The sequence below is a fragment of the Balaenoptera physalus genome (assembly GCF_965194825.1).
Source record: "Balaenoptera physalus genome assembly, chromosome: 9".
Taxonomy (NCBI): Eukaryota; Metazoa; Chordata; class Mammalia; order Artiodactyla; family Balaenopteridae; genus Balaenoptera; species Balaenoptera physalus.
In genome coordinates, this window is record NC_138888.1 from 93,086,646 (window position 1) to 93,105,157 (window position 18,512).

At 37.1% G+C, this 18,512-nt stretch overlaps 1 protein-coding gene across 3 annotated transcripts in view; it reads right to left on the reverse strand.

Moving 5' to 3' along the window:
* BCKDHB (branched chain keto acid dehydrogenase E1 subunit beta) overlaps positions 1-18,512 on the reverse strand; it is a 233,057-nt gene that overhangs the window by 168,871 nt on the left and 45,674 nt on the right. For all 3 annotated transcript variants that reach the window (XR_014267183.1, XM_082474246.1, XM_082474245.1), the window contains exons 4-6: positions 16,157-16,290; positions 15,780-15,935; positions 13,303-13,411 (exon numbers count right to left, since the gene is read on the reverse strand). Coding sequence is in view for 2 of the 3 variants with exons in the window: in XM_082474246.1 (XP_082330372.1) it covers positions 13,303-13,411; positions 15,780-15,935; positions 16,157-16,290 (399 nt within the window). In the remaining variant the exon portion in view is untranslated. The remainder of the gene's footprint in view (positions 1-13,302; positions 13,412-15,779; positions 15,936-16,156; positions 16,291-18,512) is intronic.

Consider the following 18,512-nt stretch of genomic DNA (forward strand, 5'->3'; position numbering starts at 1 on the left):
GTATCCCCAACTTAAATGTCTTACAAATATTTCCAGCTTTCAATTTTAGCTTTCAGGCTATAAATAGTTATAAATTGAGCCTTGTCTCCCCACAGTATCTGTGTCAGTAATACTTGATCCTTCCAATTTTTCACTAGCTGCCATTTGGAGACTTGCAGTGTCTGCCTTAATCAATTATTTATTACTCAGAGCTTAATCAAAGTATATAAGAGGCTTACAGAAAATAAGAATAAAATTAAGAAATATAGGTTTTAAAGTTTATACTACAAAAAACATAGGCTTATCATTTTCTCCTTCCACATGCCCAAATATATATAAATAGGGATGTTTACCTCAACACTGTTTAGAATGGGCAGAAATTTAGAGACAACTCAATGATTCATAATAGGAGAAAAAATAAATTATGGTACACCCCAAGAAACTTTATAAGGTAAAACTCAGCTAAATTTTTGTGAACTGACACTGAAAATGTATCCAAAATAAATTGGTAAGAAAAGCAAGTTACAGAATGGTTATAACATGCTTATTTTTATTATTTGTGTATATATGTTCTATATATTCACATATTTGTATAAATGTAAATGCATGGAAAAAGATTTGCAAAGTTGCAGAAAAATGTTTATAGTATGATCTTACACAACTCTGTTTATATGTAAGTGTGCTCTATACATTCACATATATATAAAGATAAATGCATAGAAAAAGGTCTGAGGAAAGGAGTTGGGTAGGAGTTGGGTAGTTGGGTAGGGAAAAATGAACTTTCACTCTTTATTCTATACACATTCTATAGCTTTGTGATACTTGAACTTTTTACAAAGAGTGCATGATTCATGATATTAAATTGTATTAAACAAAACCAAAAAAAATACATCACTCTTTATCATGTAGTATAAACTCAGGCATTAAGAATATATCCAGTTGGATTAAGCCAATGATGAAAAACAGACATCTGTTTAATGTCCAATATTATCCTGAAAAGTGAATGAACAGGGCTTCCCTGGTGGCGCAGTGGTTGAGAGCCTGCCTGTCAATGCAGGGGACACGGGTTCGAGCCTTGGTCCGGGAAGACCCCACGTGCTGCGGAGCAACTAAGCCCGTGCGCCGCAACTACTGAGCCTGTGCTCTAGAGCCCGCGAGCCACAACTACTGAACCCGTGTGCCACAACTACTGAAGCCCACGTGCCTAGAGCCCGTGCTCCGCAACAAGAGAAGCCACCGCAATGATAAGCTTGTGCACCTCAATGAAGAGTAACCCCTGCTCGCTGCAATTAGAGAAAGCCCGCGTGCAACAACGAAGCCCCAACACAGCCAAAAATAAATAAATTAAATAAATAAATTTTAAAAAAAGAAGTGAATGAACAATATAAAGAATGTGCCAGAGTATAAGAAAATTCCACAGGGTTCTATTCCATGAGTATTTCAACTTATCAGGTCAATCACAGAAGATATATAAACAAATTCAAAGGTAATTTTGCACTTCAAGTTGCAAACGTTCTGATTCTTCCTGCTACTCAATACTAGATCAAGGCCTTCTCACCACAAAATAGAATAATAATCTATTCGCTGCATTTCGTGCTCATTTTAAATTTACAATAAGTGCTACTCCACAAGGTTAAGACTGAAGTCTATGTGAACAATTCATACAGTATAAACAAATATGAAATTAAAAAACATGAAAGGTAAAAGGTCACTTGTAATCAAATACATGAAAACTGAAATAAATTGACAGTAAAAAAATGTTTAAACTTGTAGATAAAAGTCTAGCAGTATGTACAACAAAAAGTCAACAGTAGTCAGGGGATGGATTTATGAGCCCCTTTTATCATCGCTTTTGTACTTTTCAGGAGTTTCAACAAACACATATGAAAGCTTGAAAAATAGCCATAATCCTTTAACCTGTATCCACACCCTTTGCACTGTGACTTTGCAGTTGTTCCCATGAAGAGATGGAATCTCTTTGCCCTCCTTCTGAACTTGGCCTGGTGTTGTGACTTGCTTTAGCCAACACACTCTAGCAGAAGAGACTGTGTGCCAGTTCCTAGCCTATGACCCAAGAGCCTTGCATGCTTGTGCTTGGTCCCTTGTGACATCTGCTTCTACCATGTGAACAAGTCCAAGCTAACCTGCTGGAGGATGAGAGACAGGAAGACCAAAGATCACCAACCACAGCTCCAGATACATGAGATAGCCCAACTAAGATCAGCAAATCCAACCCACACTTGACTTGCAACTCATGGCAGACCTATGATGGAGCCCAGGTGAAACCTGAACTATCCAGGTGAGTTCAGCCTGTATCACTGGCCTGTACATGAGCTGTACAGAAAGTTGATTTAAGCCAATAAGTGGCTTGTTAAGCATCAAAGCTTGCCAGTAGAGCATGCAATACCTTTATAATGAGAAAAATTAATCTTTTTAAGAAAGTAATGTGAGGCATTGCTAACCACTTAACTATAATGTTGTTTACACTGAAATATTAAAATATCTTATTTTCAATAGGTGTATATCTTTTTAATTGAAAAAAAAAAGAAGAAGAAAACTAAAGTGCCTCAACAGAGTAATTAAATTCCTTTGGAGTTCCAAGTTGCATTTAGCAAACCTTAACACTGCCCTCATATATACAGGTCCCTGGTACCTTGATGACTAAGGCACCACTGCACTGCCAACCAGGATGTTTATGTGAGAGAAAGATAAATTTCCATTGTACTTAAGGTCTTATAATGGGTTTTATTGTTAGCCTAGTTTTTTGAAATTGGATAACTCATGACTATATCTATGTATTTAAGATACTATTCCATAAAATGAGGACTTAAATGCATAGATTTTATAAACATTGCCTTAGTTAAATAGCTGATATAAAAACAGATATTTTCATCACATATGAAAGAAATGATAGAACTAAGTTATCCTTGGAAGTCACATCAACCACCAGCAGCACTGACTGAGAACTTTCACTGTGCCAGTACCGTTACATCTATTCATTTCATCTTTAAATCAACTTGATAAGATAGGTATTATCATTGTCCTCATTGTACAGCTGAGAAAACTAAAACAGAAAGGTTAAGCAGCTTGCCAAAAGTCACCTAACTAGTAAGTAGCGGAGTCAGTACTTCAAACTCAGTCAGTCTGGTTCCAAAATCTACAATCTTAACCACTTTAATTGGCGGCCCCAAGAATTGACAGTCTGGGAAAAAGAGAAACCAGATTGACCACCTAATGTGTCTGAACATAAAGAAAAAACGAGATTACGTTGAGGAGATTAAGAACTATATTAGTAATAGAAACATGAGAAATCAAGCAAATGAAAAGAGAAGGAAGAGAAAGAAAACATTTCAGAGAAAACAGAGTTGTATACCAAAGTGGAAATAAAAGAATGCATTTTTTTTTTTGGCTCAGTTGTGAATCACACCAATATAGTCATAGCAATGGAACCGCTAAGTAATGATCTGACCCAAAATTACACTATAACTCTATAGAGATATTTTTTAAAGTTTGGATATTTTGAGGAGGAGGAATGGCACATGCTGGGGGAAAGAAGTTTAATTAAAAATAGCTAAATTCTAGTAAGAAGTTAAAATAATAATGCCTAAAATTGTAAAAAGCAGTGTAAGCAAATTAGTTATAAATATGATGATATATTACAAGAAACTACTAGAAATGATTGCCTGTGGGGAGAGAAGCATGGATTTGGTAAAGGCTGAGGTATGGAACTACTATTTTTGGTTACATTATTTGTTTTTTTAAGTTCTGTGTATCATTTTAATTTAAAAGCTAGCAAATCTAACAAATGAATTTTCTCTCCTTACTGGATGGAACTTAATTCTTGTCAGTGAGCATGCCATTCTAGCTCACACAAAAATAATGTGCTTAATGATGCCAACCAAAACAAATTTAAAGTAGAAAATGCGAGTTCCTTTTCTGTGTACACTGATATTTGGCAAAAATATTTTTAAAGTCTTCTACCATTCAAAAACTACTTAAAGCAATTTTCTTCTCTTCAGAATGTATGAATTCATATATAATTCAAGTATTTGCTAAAAAAAATAAAACGAAAAAACCCTCAATATCCTTATGACCTATTTTTGCCTGAAAGAGTAGATTCAGGAAATAAGGCAGCACAGGCTTTTAATCTTACTTCTCACTAGAAGAACCACAGACGAAAAACATATTTACTTCAGTATCACTGATGTCCTGAATCATTCAATTATAAAACCAAAAAGTTCAAAAGACATACAATAACAGCTTCTCCACAAGATGCCTACATCTGATAATGTCACTGACTCATTCTTTTTGAATCATTAACTATTTTGTACATTTTTGACACTGTCTAGATTGCTCTTCCTTATCTATCTTTTCTAAATATCCCTCTGTCATTTTTTAAAAGTTTAATTGCATTTAAATGTCATCATTAGAATAAGTGATCCAGAAGTACTATTTAGTTACTTTTTCCTTCTAAATTTAGAAGGTACAAGTTTTATATCTATTGTATACTTGACATAAGCAGAAACGAAATTTGAGAAAATTGCTGTGTAAAGAATGGACGATTGACCTCTTTTTACTTTCATCTTTGTAGTTTGTAAAGTGAATGGCTGAACGCAAGAAATCCTTTCTAAATGTTGTATACTAGACATAGAGGAGAGTGACCACAGCACAGATATTTGAACACAGAACAGTATATGGGGACCAGGTCCAAAAATGAGGGGTCAGATAGGTCGAGAAGAGCTGTGACAGGGACAAATGGTTTCACCCCCTCTCTCTGAAATGCCAATAGACTACATTTCTCAGCTGCCGTTGCCTCTAGCTGGGGACATAAGACTAAGTCCCTTAATGATAGCACAGAGCAAAGGCTCCCAAACCCCACCTGTGACCACAATGTACTGTGTCGTGTAGTTTTTATACCTTTCAAAGAAGCAAATTAATCCTATGCCAATGGAGAAGTTAACGCAGTCAGTACATAGTCAAACTTTGGACTATATACTACAGGAGGGATTCACTGCCTTAATGAATGGCTATTGACAGCATATATTTCCATTCAATTACAAAATGGATCATTTTAATTCTGCAGGAATTTTTTTTTTTAAGTAGCATATTTCTTGGCATGAAACTAGGACACTGGAGCAAATTGTTTCATTGATGCCCTCCACTCAATAGTGTTTAAATAGGATGCAAAATAGGGCAACCTTAGAAAGAAGGCTGCCTCTGGGGTCAGAACATCTTGGTTTAAAATCTAACTCTATCACTCATTCCTCTGTGAGCAAGTTTCTTAAACTCTCTCAACTTCAGTTTCAGGATAATACCACCTGGCAGAGGTTTTGTGACAATTAAATGGAACCATCTGTGCCATATATACCCAATACCTGACTCTAGACTGTCTGGGTTTGAATCCTGTTTGTGTGGATTTGGGCAAGTTGTTTAACTTCTCTAATCCTCAGGTTCCTCATGGATAAAATAGTGATAGTAACAGAATTTCTGGCAAGGCTGTTGTATTAAATGAAATAGTCCATTGGCCTATACAATATAGCACTGTGTCTAGTACAGAAGTGTTAAAAAAAGGTGCATAAACACTAGGCAAATACACACATGGATTATCTCACTTAATCCTCTCAACTTTATGAAGTAATAAGTACTATTATAAACAGATGGGCATCCTGCTTTAGCGTTAGGACAAATGTAGCATTTATATCAAGCTATGAAAGGCCGCCATTTATTTTGCTAATCCAACGGGGGATATTTTCATCTTGAAAGAGAACATCTTTTCTCTAACCAAGATGACAGATTAGATTAGTCGAGGTTACCTGTTTTATTGGTGAACTCTACAGAAGACTGAAACACAAAGGAGGTTCAACTTATAATGAGATTAAATAGAAGGGGGAAACTCCTTAGTCAAATTAAGATTCAAGAAATAAGGAACCGGGCTTCCCTGGTGGCGCAGTGGTTAAGAATCCGCCTGCTAATGCAGGGGACACGGGTTTGAGCCCTGGTCCGGAAAGATCCCACATGCCACGGAGCAACTAAGCCCATGTGCCACAACTCCTGAGCCTGCGTGACACAACTACTGAAGCCCACGTGCCTAGAGCCTGTGCTCCACAACAAGAGAAGCCACCGCAATGAGAAGCCCACCCACCGCAAGGAAGAGTAGCCCCCGCTCACCGCAACTAGAGAAAGCCCGCACGCAGCAACGAAGACCCAACGCAGCCAAAAATAAATTAATTAATTAAATTAATTAAAAAAAAAAAAAAGAAATAAGGAACCCAGAGAACCTTAGGAACGAACCTAAAGAATGGGAATGGCGAGGATTTTCACTTTGGGTGTCTATTTCTCTCCCTTCCTCCCACCCACAGTGAACATGTATGCTTGACCTCACAGTCTTCTACTAGAGACCATCGTTTACCAAGTGGCAGGGGACATGGCTGCAGTCCCATGTCACCCCAGACAAATCGCCCACAGAAGTGCAGCTTTGTCTCCACACAGAAAGTCCCAGAAAAGAAGTCAGAACAGCTGGGCTGGAGCCACATCGCCATTCCCCGAGATGATGGAGGTCAGATAAGACAGCTGGCAGCCCCTTCAGAACCAAATGGAGTAGACTAAGAACAGTGCCCATGGGAAGACTGTGTCCCACAAAGAAAATAGAGGACCTATAATAGATGCTGAGAAGTTAACTACTGGGAGAGAGCTGTGCACACAACCTCAAGCTAAAGCCTTGGGTAACTGTGACACTCTATAACTGAACCATTCTTGAACAGGATTTAGTGATATAAACGATATAGATTAAAATTATACGTTAGGAGAAAATTCATCTTTGAGTTAGCAAGTTACCTTTTTTTTTTGGATGCCTAATACTTTAGCTTCCTAAGGAACTCTTTACCTAGTATCCTTTAAATACTTCACTGCAGGAATCATGGAGAGAATACAATTCCAGACTTGGGAAAATAACATCTTAATGAGGTTGCTGGAGGGGAAAATAGGTAATAGCTGAGGCTTCCCTGAAATATTTCCAACTGCATCAATCTAGTTCTGATTGTAAAGAGTGGCAAATGCTAGGGAATTACTTTTCTGTCAGTAAAATTCTATTAATGAGCATTATTAGGAATCGCGCTCAACTCTGTTCCTTAGATATATTTACACCTTCTCATTGTCCGTTCATACTCAACATCTTTCCTATTTTCCTACTCTTCGTTTCTCTAGACTACATTCTGTTAATTTTTTTGACCTTGTCTTCTAGTTTACCAATTCTTTCTTTATCTGTTTATAATTTCTGGTTAAACCAGTGATTTTTTTCCTTTCACTTATTATTTCTCTTTACTAGACACTCCATTCTGTTCTTCAAATTGGCTTGTCTACTGCTTATATTCTCAAATGCCTCCTTTTTTTAATGTGACGCCCACTTTTTTGCAGTGTCTCTATGCTAGTTCTAATATCCGAAGTCTTGAGGGGCCTGTATCTTCCTTTTCTTGCCCCTGCTCAAAGGGACTCTATCTTCTTTTTGGAACTCTACCTGTAGGACTATTCTGAGGACTGACTTGAAGTGACTCCAGAAAGGATTTTGTTGCCTCCTGACAGCTCTCTTGGGCACCAATAACCCGGAACCACTTAAATTAAATTACCTGCTTAAGAGTTTTCACACACTTATGGGCACATATTGAAATTGTAATCCTGTGTAAGGGTCATATTGTGATCAAAATTCTTAGAGATTTCTTCTTTTCTCTCCACCAGCATAAAGTCAAGACAGGTAATATTTCTTCCTGACACTTCTGTACTTCACACCGTGGATGTGGCACGTGGAGTCCCACCTTTAAGCAAGGGCTCCTAGTAGATTCTCTACCTAAAGTAGGTCCTGGACTTTGTCTCCTGTCCCCACTGTTCCATGGAGTCAATCAGAGCAAAAGCTCAATGTTTCCAGGACCAGGCAAATACCTTCTGGAAGATTTTGGCATTTGCTTCTATCCCAGGGTTCTGAGGTTCACTTATTTCAAGACTCCAGAGTCCTAACTTCCAAGCCAGCTCTGTACACATTTAAAATAAACAAACAAACAGGGGTGGAATGAATTGGGAGATGGGGATCGACATATATACACTACTATGTATAAAATAGATAACTAATGAGAACCTACTGTATAGCACAGAGAACTCTACTCAGTGCTCTGTGGTGACCTAAATGGGACGGAAATACAAAAAAGAGGGGATATATGTATACGTAGAGCTGATTCACTTTGCTGTAGAGCAGAAAGTAACATAACATTGTAAAGCAACTACACTCCAATAAAAATGAAAACAAACACACACACACACGCACACACCGTTTATTGCAGGGTATCTACCATTCCTCCATTACTACCAGACAAAGATATCTTACTCTACACTTACTCTTGACCCCTCCCTCTTCTTTCCCCTTCTTAAATTTATTTAGACACAAATATTTCATACGACCTAAGAAATTTCTAACCCATCCTTGTCTGCTAATCAAGCCCCTACCATTTCTTGGGAAGGCTGTTCAGTCTCCTAGCCGTTTGAAGCGTCTCCTATCAAGCAATCTTTTTCTCACACTAAGCCTTGGAGGTGGTGAGAGATGGACGGACGTTCCAGACTGCCCCTTGGGCTCTAATCCATCCGAGCAGGTTCTAGTTTGTCCTGGCTCTACCTTGCTTCATGTCCATCTTCCCTTCCCAACAGTCTGTCCTGCAAACTTCAAGATACAGCACCAAACACAGAAGCAACAACCTTTCATGGACTATTTAGCTTCTACAACTGCATATATTATATATAAATATAATATCTTCTAGTGTTTTGCTTCTGATCAAACCCTGACTGACAGAGCAGTATACAGAGATCTGTCTCACTTCTTTAAAGAGCTGCAGCGTGATCCATCAAAAGAATGTAGTTTAATTTACTCAACCAAGCCCAAATCCCCTAGTGATGGACGAATGGGTTATTTCCAGTCCTTGTTCTTACAAATGGTGCTGTAATGAACAGTAACATTTTCTCAGACTTTTATCAGTGTATCTCTGAAATAGATTCCTAGAAGTAGACTATGAGCCAAACCATATTATTCCTAAGAGTTCTATCCCCTCCTTAAAGTGTGTAACTTCTTTTGGAAACCACACAAGCAACTGTGACAGAGATTGGTAGTTGTCAATATGTCTCTCCCATCACTGTGTAACAATAAAATTTTTAGTCTTTCGCCTAGTACCCAACTACTTTTTCAGCCTCCCTTGAGGCGAGGTGTGGCCCTGTGATTAAGTTCTGGCCAATGGGATGTAAGTAGATTTGATATGTGCAACTTCCAAGTCATTCTTTAAAGAGAAGATGACTCCCTTTCCCCTTCCACCTCCCTTTCCCCTTCCACCTCCCTTTCCCCTTCCACCTCCCTTTCCCCTTCCACCTCCCTTTCCCCTTCCACCTCCCTTTCCCCTTCCACCTCCCTTTCCCCTTCCACCTCCCTTTCCCCTTCCACCTCCCTTTCCCCTTCCACCTCCCTTTCCCCTTCCACCTCCCTTTCCCCTTCCACCTCCCTTTCCCCTTCCACCTCCCTTTCCCCTTCCACCTCCCTTTCCCCTTCCACCTCCCTTTCCCCTTCCACCTCCCTTTCCCCTTCCTGGTGGCTGGAATGTATATGTGATGTTGGGAGTGGAGCACCCATCTGGGACCATGTTGAGGACAATAGAGAAACCAGACAGAAGGTCCCTGGTACCCTGCTGACTAAGGCACCACTGCACTGCCAACCAGGATGTTTATGTGAGAGAAAGATAAATTTCCATTGTACTTAAGGTCTTATAATGGGTTTTATTGTTAGCCTAGTTTTTTGAAATTGGATAACTCATGACTATATCTATGTATTTAAGATACTATTCCATAAATAAAAGGAGGACTTAAATGCATAGATTTTATAAACATTGCCTTAGACTACTTAAAAGTTAGCTTTTGTGGCCTTCCTTATACTTGACCATGTCGCATTTAGTTAAGATTACTGGATAATTAACCTAAATGAGCTATTATGTAATAAACACAACTCCCATTTTTACAAGGAATTATCAGCATCGTGTTTGTAATATAAGAATATACATCTAGATTTATTACTCTGTGAATTTTCCCAACATGAACTTTAAAAAAAAAAATTTAAATGTAAAGGTTCACATCTTTAGTCCCCTCTGTTTTGACTATTCTCAAATGTATGCTAGAAATTCAAGACGAATGAATGTCGGGAAAAAAGTCAGTCTATTTGAACGGATGAAGAAAATGTGGTACATACACACAATGGAATATTACTCAGCCATAAAAAGGAACGAAATTGGGTCATTTGTAGAGATGTGGATGGCCCTAGAGACTGTTACACAGAGTGAAGTAAGGTCACAAAGAGAAAAAGCAAATAACATACATTAACACATATATGTGGAATCTAGAAAAATGATACAGATGAACCGGTCTGCAAGGCAGAAATGGAGACACAGATGTAGAGAACAAACGTATGGACACCAAGGGGGGAGGGGGGGCGTGGGATGAATTGGGAGATTGGGATTGACATATATACACTACTACGTATAAAATAGATAACTAATGAGAAACTGCTGTATAGCACAGGGAACTCCACTTCACTGTACAGTAGAAACTAACACAACATTGTAAAACAACTATACCCCAATTAAAAAAAATAATAAAGTCAGTCTGTTAAGTTAGTGTTTATGGATACTACAAGTCTTCCTATTATTACCACTTAGAAATTATCAGGCTACTCTGATCTTTTAAATGAATCTAAAGCATCTTCTTTTATTTACTGGACTCTGCCAATACAGAAATGTCTTCCACAAAGCACAATAATCCAGATTATTGAATCAAAATACGCCATTCCTTGTTACATCATTCCAAACAACTTTAATTTTGGAGTTTCCTCCACCAGTGCAAAGCAGATCTGAGAGATGAACAGATAGAGCTAGAGAAAAGGGGGCTGCACGTAGGCAGCAACTGAAGAATCAGCGTGAGAACATTCAGAGCCCCTGCTCACATCCCCGTCCCCACAAAAGAGCAGAAACCAAAATATGGTCAGCTGCAAGATACGGATTTGAACCAGAGGCCAAGGCTAAGAAAACTATGGGTTAAAAGCATCCCGAACTGTACATAAGAACCAAGAATTATAAAAAATAAATGGAGATAGTTATTGCTTTAGAACTGACATTATGCACTGGTTCTCAAAAGTTAGTATGAGTCAGAAGCACCTGGAAGGCTGTGAAGACAGAACGAGCTGGGCCGTCCCCAGGGGTTCTGATTCAGTAGGTCTTGAACTGACTGAGGCCTGACAGCCTGCATTTCTCATAAGCTTCCACAGTGCTTCTGCTGCTGGCCCAGGGATCAAGCTTGATAACCACCTGGAGAACACTCATATGAAGATTTCAGTGGCTAACTCTTTTCCAAGCCTACTTTCTTTGGCAGAGAAATTCTCCCGCTATGAAATAACTCTTTTTTAGTCTTTACTGGGACAAGAAAAGATTCAGTTAAGAATCCCTGAAATGACAAATAAACAATCACAGGGAAACTGCTGAAAAACTTTTGAGCCTCGATCCTCATCAGGGTCTTTCATGATCTCTCCCAGGGCCAAACCTACAACAAATTTCTCAAGCTCATTCTCTTAGCCGGAATCCTATAACATTAAACACTTCCCTCACCAATCCTGATATCAAAATCCATAGCAAAGTGAATATTACTTTTCCAAACGTTTCTTAGTCTCCATTTATTAAAAACTGGGGGGAAAAAAACTGTATTAATTGATTAGCTTGAATTGGTTGGCCTTACAAATATAATACTCATAGGGTATTCATAGTAATTAGAAATCAAATGGCTACTCAGTATATAACATTGGTGTTTTCCTTTTCACCTCAAGATTATAAATTCTTTTGTTATTTTTTATTCCATAATGGGATACAGATAACTATAGAGTTCCACAAAAATGTAGAGATTCAATTTAAAGTATGCTTAAATTAAGAACAACTGGAACTCTGATAAATTTCCAGCAGAAATGCAAAATGGCATAACCACTTAGTCTTCAGTAGATTCTTACAACACTCAATCTACTCTGACACATCAATTCTATTCCTGGATGTTTATCGCCAAAAAAAAAAAAAAGAAAGAAAGAAAGAAACAGTATGTGCACAAAAACACTTGTGTAAGAATGTCTCTAGAAGCCTTGTACAAAATAGGCAAAAACTGAAAACAACGATGATCATTTGTCCACCAACAGGGGAAGGGATAAACTGTGATATATTCATACAATGGAAATGTTACTCAGCAATGAAAAAGGAATAAACCACTGATACAAGCAACAACATGAATGAATCTCAAAACCATTAGGCTGAGCAAAAGAAGGCAAACACAAAAGTATATATACAGCACTGTATGACTTACTTATATGAGGGCCCAAAGCATATGCAACTAATCTGTGCTGAAAGCAATCAGAAAGTGGCTAAGTTTGGGGTAGGAAGAATGGATTGGCAGAGAAGAGGCAGGAAGGAGCTTCCTGAAGCAATGAAAGTTTTCCAGTCTTGTTTTACATAGTAGTTACATGGATGTAGAGGACTGTCAAATCTATCCAACTGAACACTTAAAATGTCTGCATATGTATTTAAATGTACATAATTCACATCACAATAAAACAAAATGTTTTTAAGCCTAACTATTCGAGGAAAAGAATGGTTTGCCAAAGCAATGTTCCCTGAATTTGAAATAAAATACACTTTAGGCAGAATAAACAGTTTGATGTTTAAATGTCCATTACGGCTGATAAAGAAGCAATGATAGATGAGTGTTTACAGAATTATGATTCTGAGCTAGAAAGAGGGTGATCAAACATTTCAGTTTGCCTTAGAGGCTCATGTTACAAAACCAGTGTAGACCTGATGTTACAAAACTAATAGTGCCCCCTTCACTATCAAAGGAATCCTAATTTAGATGAAGACCTACAAGGACACTTTAGCTAAAAGGACATTTGATATTATTTAGTACAATGAGCTCATTCACCTTTTCCACTCAACCCACAACTACTTAACATCTACTATGTAGCCAAACACAATCCCTACTTTCTTGCTACCACTTCACATTGCTTCCCTGTTTCCAAACTTAAAATTTAAATAGCTAGATGGATTTTCTCTAAAGTTAACTTAAAATATACAGCTGAGGACAAACTAAATATAGAAGACATCAGAATTATTTTTTCTACAGGAAAATATAAATCAAGCTTATGAAAGAAAAATTATAATTTTGAGCTATGCAAAACAAAATGTATAAAGATGTTCATAAATATAAAATAAAGGAAAAATTTACCTGCTGCCCTGTAAAGTATTTTAGGTTCAAAAAATATACAAGGATTTTTATCCTGTATGCATGACAAAAGAAGTCCCTTGGCCTGGAAAGGGCTTCTGGGTATAACCACCTGCAAAAACAGATTTTTTTTAAGACAAGTTCAGTGAAAATGAATCCCAGTAAACTCACATATAAGGGTTGATATTTAAATAACCAATTGTTACTAATTAAATATAGAAATCTTGTATTTTTAGACTAATTACCATTTATCATAAAATTCACATATTGTCCAAAATGATCCCATTTGTTCCACAAATATTTATCAGATGCCCACCATATTCTGGTAATTAAGGTACTGCTATTCTCTCAAGGAGTTAAACTTGCATATACATAAAAAATAAAAGGAAACCACAAAGAGCATTCATGAAAACAAAAAAGTAAATTTGTAAATATCTTCCTGTATTTACTTACAAAGAAATCTTTTCTACTGCTACTTTTCAAAGGCATGCAACTCTCTCCTCCAATTTTAAGATCCCAAAATCTCCTCCTTTCCCATGAAAACTCTGGCCTTCATTTCCTAAGTGGAAAAATAATCCACTGAACTCTATGATCCAGGTAACATAATGTGCAGTTACTGCAAAGCTAAAAGAAAAGTGTGGACGCTGCACATTTCCAGTTGGGGAAAGGGCTCAGGACCTTCTTGAGAATGAGAGTGATAATGAGGAAGATGATGGTAATAACAGCAGGTAGCATACGTGTTAACTGTTGATTAATCCACTATGTGGATTAATTCATGCTGACAGCAACCCCATGAAGTAGCAATTATTATTTTCCCCAATTCACAAATAGAGACTGAGGCTTAAAGAGAGACAAGTAGCCTGTCCAAGGTTACCTCGATTGCTAAAGCAAGGATTCTTGCCTGTCTGACTGACCAAGCTCTTAATTTCTACACCATTTTGCCTCAAATCACAAACTCTTGTCCAGTTTAACGATTGTTAAATAACAGCATAAAGATGTTACATAGGAAGAGTTATCATTAAAATAAACCTGAATTTATCACAAAGACTCAAATAAGATTCCTTGAAGCAAACTATATTTGGCTTTCAAAATCACTTTTATACCATTTTATTGAAGAATTTTTATTTAAAAAATAAAATAACACAAATCTCACTATTTTCCGAAAAGAGACTGTTAAATACATTGCTCATCATAGCACACAATGTCTTTATCTTATGTTCCTATTTTAGTTTTTATTCATCTGCTTTCTTCATGTGTTTATTTTTAGCCTTTTGTACTATATGTATATTCTCATTTGGGATAAAATAAAAGAGAAAGCATGGGGGGAGAGAGGTAGGGGTGAGAGAAAAGAACTGCTCTTAAAAATACTGGGTAACATCATAAACATTAAATGTGAATCAATCTTCAGCTCAAGCACAAAAATAACTGTTGCCTCAAATGTGGTTTTTGTCCCAACCTACCATTTCTAGCTTACATTGAAAAATTATGCAACCCCTACTTAACTACAAAATTTTACAACTTTGATCTGGTAGAAAAAACAATAAAACAGACACACTCACAAATGACTCATGTTATCAAAAACCAGACATAAAGCTCTGGGTAGACATATCTATGAGTTTTTATATTGATTCCCTGGAAAGCTCTTCAGAAAATAGAAAAGAAGATAATATAAAAAATTAAGACATAAAATAAGCAAAATATATATATATTTTTAATCAAAAGACCCAAGCTGTTGTGGAAGACCTAAGATTATTGTGGAAGGCTATAAAAGACAGATGTTTCAAAATTAATTGCTTGAGCAAGTATTACACTACCCTGGACTGGAAAACATACCTAGGTAACCAAGTCTTCTGTCAGTCTATTTAAAAGTAAGAAATAGACTAAAAGCAAAATTTTATTCCTGTGACTCTGATGTAAATATGCACTAAGCAGTAGATTTATTAAAATTACTCCAGAATCAACTGTTAAGTGAGAAAGCCCCATTAGAAAGAAACAGAGCTTTCTGCTCAAATGGAATTTGCAAGTAAGGCCTTTTTGCTGAACAAATCTGTGAAACTTGCCAAAGATTGATAGGAATGTATATCTTACTTTGTCAGTTTCATTTTTCATGTCTTGGTAATATATGTCATTTTGCTAAATAAAGATGATTTCTATCACAAAAAAAAAAAACAAAAAGAAAGAAGGAGAGCTTTGAAAGAGATGGAAGATAAACTATGTTCTCGGTCTTATTATTTGAAGTCTATGAAATTCACATCGGGGTCAAGCCAGCGCTGCTTCAAGGAAAATATTCTATAAACCTGGGTGTTGGGTGCTTAATCTAAACGAAATAAAAGCTCTCTTTCTTAAAAACAATTAAGTTCACATAAATTCCAAAAATCCTGATTGCTTTTCTCTAGATAGCCATATTAGTTAATATTAATCAAATGAACCAAAACGGAAACATCAAATGGAGAGCAAATAAAGTACATAAGTGAGAATACCTTGATTCCTGGGCAGTGGGCAAAAAAAGCTTCAGGACTCTGGGAATGATAGAGAGCCCCATGGCCGACACAGCCCCAAGGGGACCGGATGGTGAGGCTTCCACAATTAAAAAGATCCCCAGAGCGATAGCGATACTTGGCGGCTTCATTAACGATCTGAGGGGGAAAGAGAGAAGGGACATGTCATGATGAGTCATTTTTTCCCATCCATTTTTATAAGCCATCTTATTTGATCTTTAAATATATGTCCATAACAAAATAGCTCAAAGGTAACAAAAAGTTCCTAAGATAGGGGGTGGGAGAGTGGAGGTAATTCTTTAACACTTCACGGACTTCCCTTAGAAAGGCTCGATCATGGTAAAATGCAATCTTCTTACCTGATCAAAAGCAGGGAAAATATAATCTGCAAACTGAATTTCTGCAATGGCGGTAGCACCAGTGACTGCAATTCCAATTCCAAATCCAACAATTCCTTGTTCACACAATGGGGTATTAAAAACTCTATCTTTACCTACAAAAGAAATGAAAGTCATCTTAATGTGACAAATGAGAGTAATGTAATGTACAATACAACTGAAAATTCACTGAGTTAATAATGGTGAGATAAAAGAAAAAAGCATAGAACACGTGGATGAAACAGAAAAGAAATAGTATGATGGTTGGTTTCAATGCAAACGTAGTAATTATATTAACTCTAAGTAATCTAAATATCCTAATTAAAAGAAAGATTGTCACACTGGGATACAAGAAAGCAAAACCTAACTACTTAAAAAAAAAACAAACAAACACTCAAACGATAAAGATAAATGTAAAGAAAGAAAAAGAAGGAAAAAACACACAATGGAAAACCTAACCAAAAGAAGTTGATGTCACTACGTTAATAGCAGACAAAGTAGACTTTAAGGGAAAAGGCATTACCAGAGATAAAGAGGGAAAATTCATACTGTTAAAGGGTTCAATTCATAAGGAGCACATAATTCCAAATTTATAGTCATCTAATAACACAAGCTCCAAATAAATAGAAAAAATTAACAGAATTAAAAGGATAAATAGATAAAATTCCCAATATAGTAGGAGATTTTCATGTACCAGTCTCACTGACAGAAAAAACACACCAAAATAAAAAGGTAAAAACTATTGAACATTTGAACATGATTAGCAAACATAACCTAATTGACATACTACATCCAAGAGCTAAGAATACAAATTCTTTTCAAGTAAACAGAGAACACTGACACTAACTGACCACAGAGTGGGCTATATATCCAATCAACAACTTCCAAAGGATTAAAATCCTACAGAGTGTATTCTCAGACCATGGTGGAATTAAGCTAGAAATCAATAGTTAAGTTTTGAAAAAATATATGCACCCCCATGTTCACTGCAGCATTATTTACAACAGCCAAGATATGGAAGCAACTTGAGTGTCCATCAATGGATGAATGGATAAAGAAGATGTGATAGATAGATAGACAGATAGACACACATACACACACACACACACACACACACACACACACACACAATGGAATATTACTCAGCCATAACAAAGAATGAAATCTTGCCATTTGCAACAACATGGATGGACCTAAAGGGTATTATGCTAAGTGAAATAAGTCAGACAGAGAAAGACAAATACTGTGTGACTTTACTCATATGTATAATCTGAAAAAAAAAAAAGAAATAAAACCAAAACACCAGGCTCATAGGTACAGAGAACAGGTTGGTGGTTGCCAGAAGTGGGGTGGAAGGTTGGGGTATGGGTGAAGGCGGTCAAAAGCTACAAACTTCCAGTTACAAAACAAATAAGTCATGTAATGTACAGCACGGTGGCTATGGTTAATAATACTGTATTGCATAGTTGAAAGTTGCTAAGAGAGTAGATCTTAAAAGTTCTCATCACAAGAAAAAATTTTTTAACTATGTGAGGTGACAGAGGTTAACTACACTTATTGTGGTGATCATTTCACAAAGTATACAAATACCAACTTATGTTGTACACCTAAAACTAATATGTCAGTTATGCCTCAAAAAAAATTTTTTTAAGCCTTGTGTTAGAAAAAAAAATTTAAATATATGTCTAAATAACCCATGTCTCAGAGAAGAAATTATAAGGGAAATTAGAAAGTATTTTGAACTGAATGATAATGAAGAAACTATGTGTCACAACTTACTGAAGTTCCCATTTCGGTAATGGCAGAGTAGCTTTCGTCATACTAGCCCTCCCACATCTAATGATTACAAATCTGGACAGAATATAACAAACAACTACTTAAAGGTGTCAGAGAACCAAAAAGCAGGTCTGAACAGAAGGAGACTTGACCCTTGAAAGACGGAGACTTGACCCTTGACCCACATGCAGGACAGGCCCCACCTTTATCAGGCTTGTTCCCAGGGGGGACTCCCCAGGCTGACATGCGACAGCTAGAACTCAGACACACAGACTCGGTCCTGTTGACCTGAGGTGTCAGGGAATGGAGTCTGGGGCTGCCAGTGGCTGGAACCTGAGACACTCAGTCCCTCAAAACAGGGCACTCCATGGGGGCACCCCAAAATCTGTGCATGCACTCTGCTCAAACCCTCGGCTGACCCCGTGCCTGCCGCAGATGACAAGAGTTGGGACCCACCAGGCTGATCAGAAATGTCAGCGGTACCCACTGAAGACTTTTAGACACTCTTCCAATGAAAGCATCTTGATAAACACCTTAGGTTTTCCATTCATCCGCAGGATAC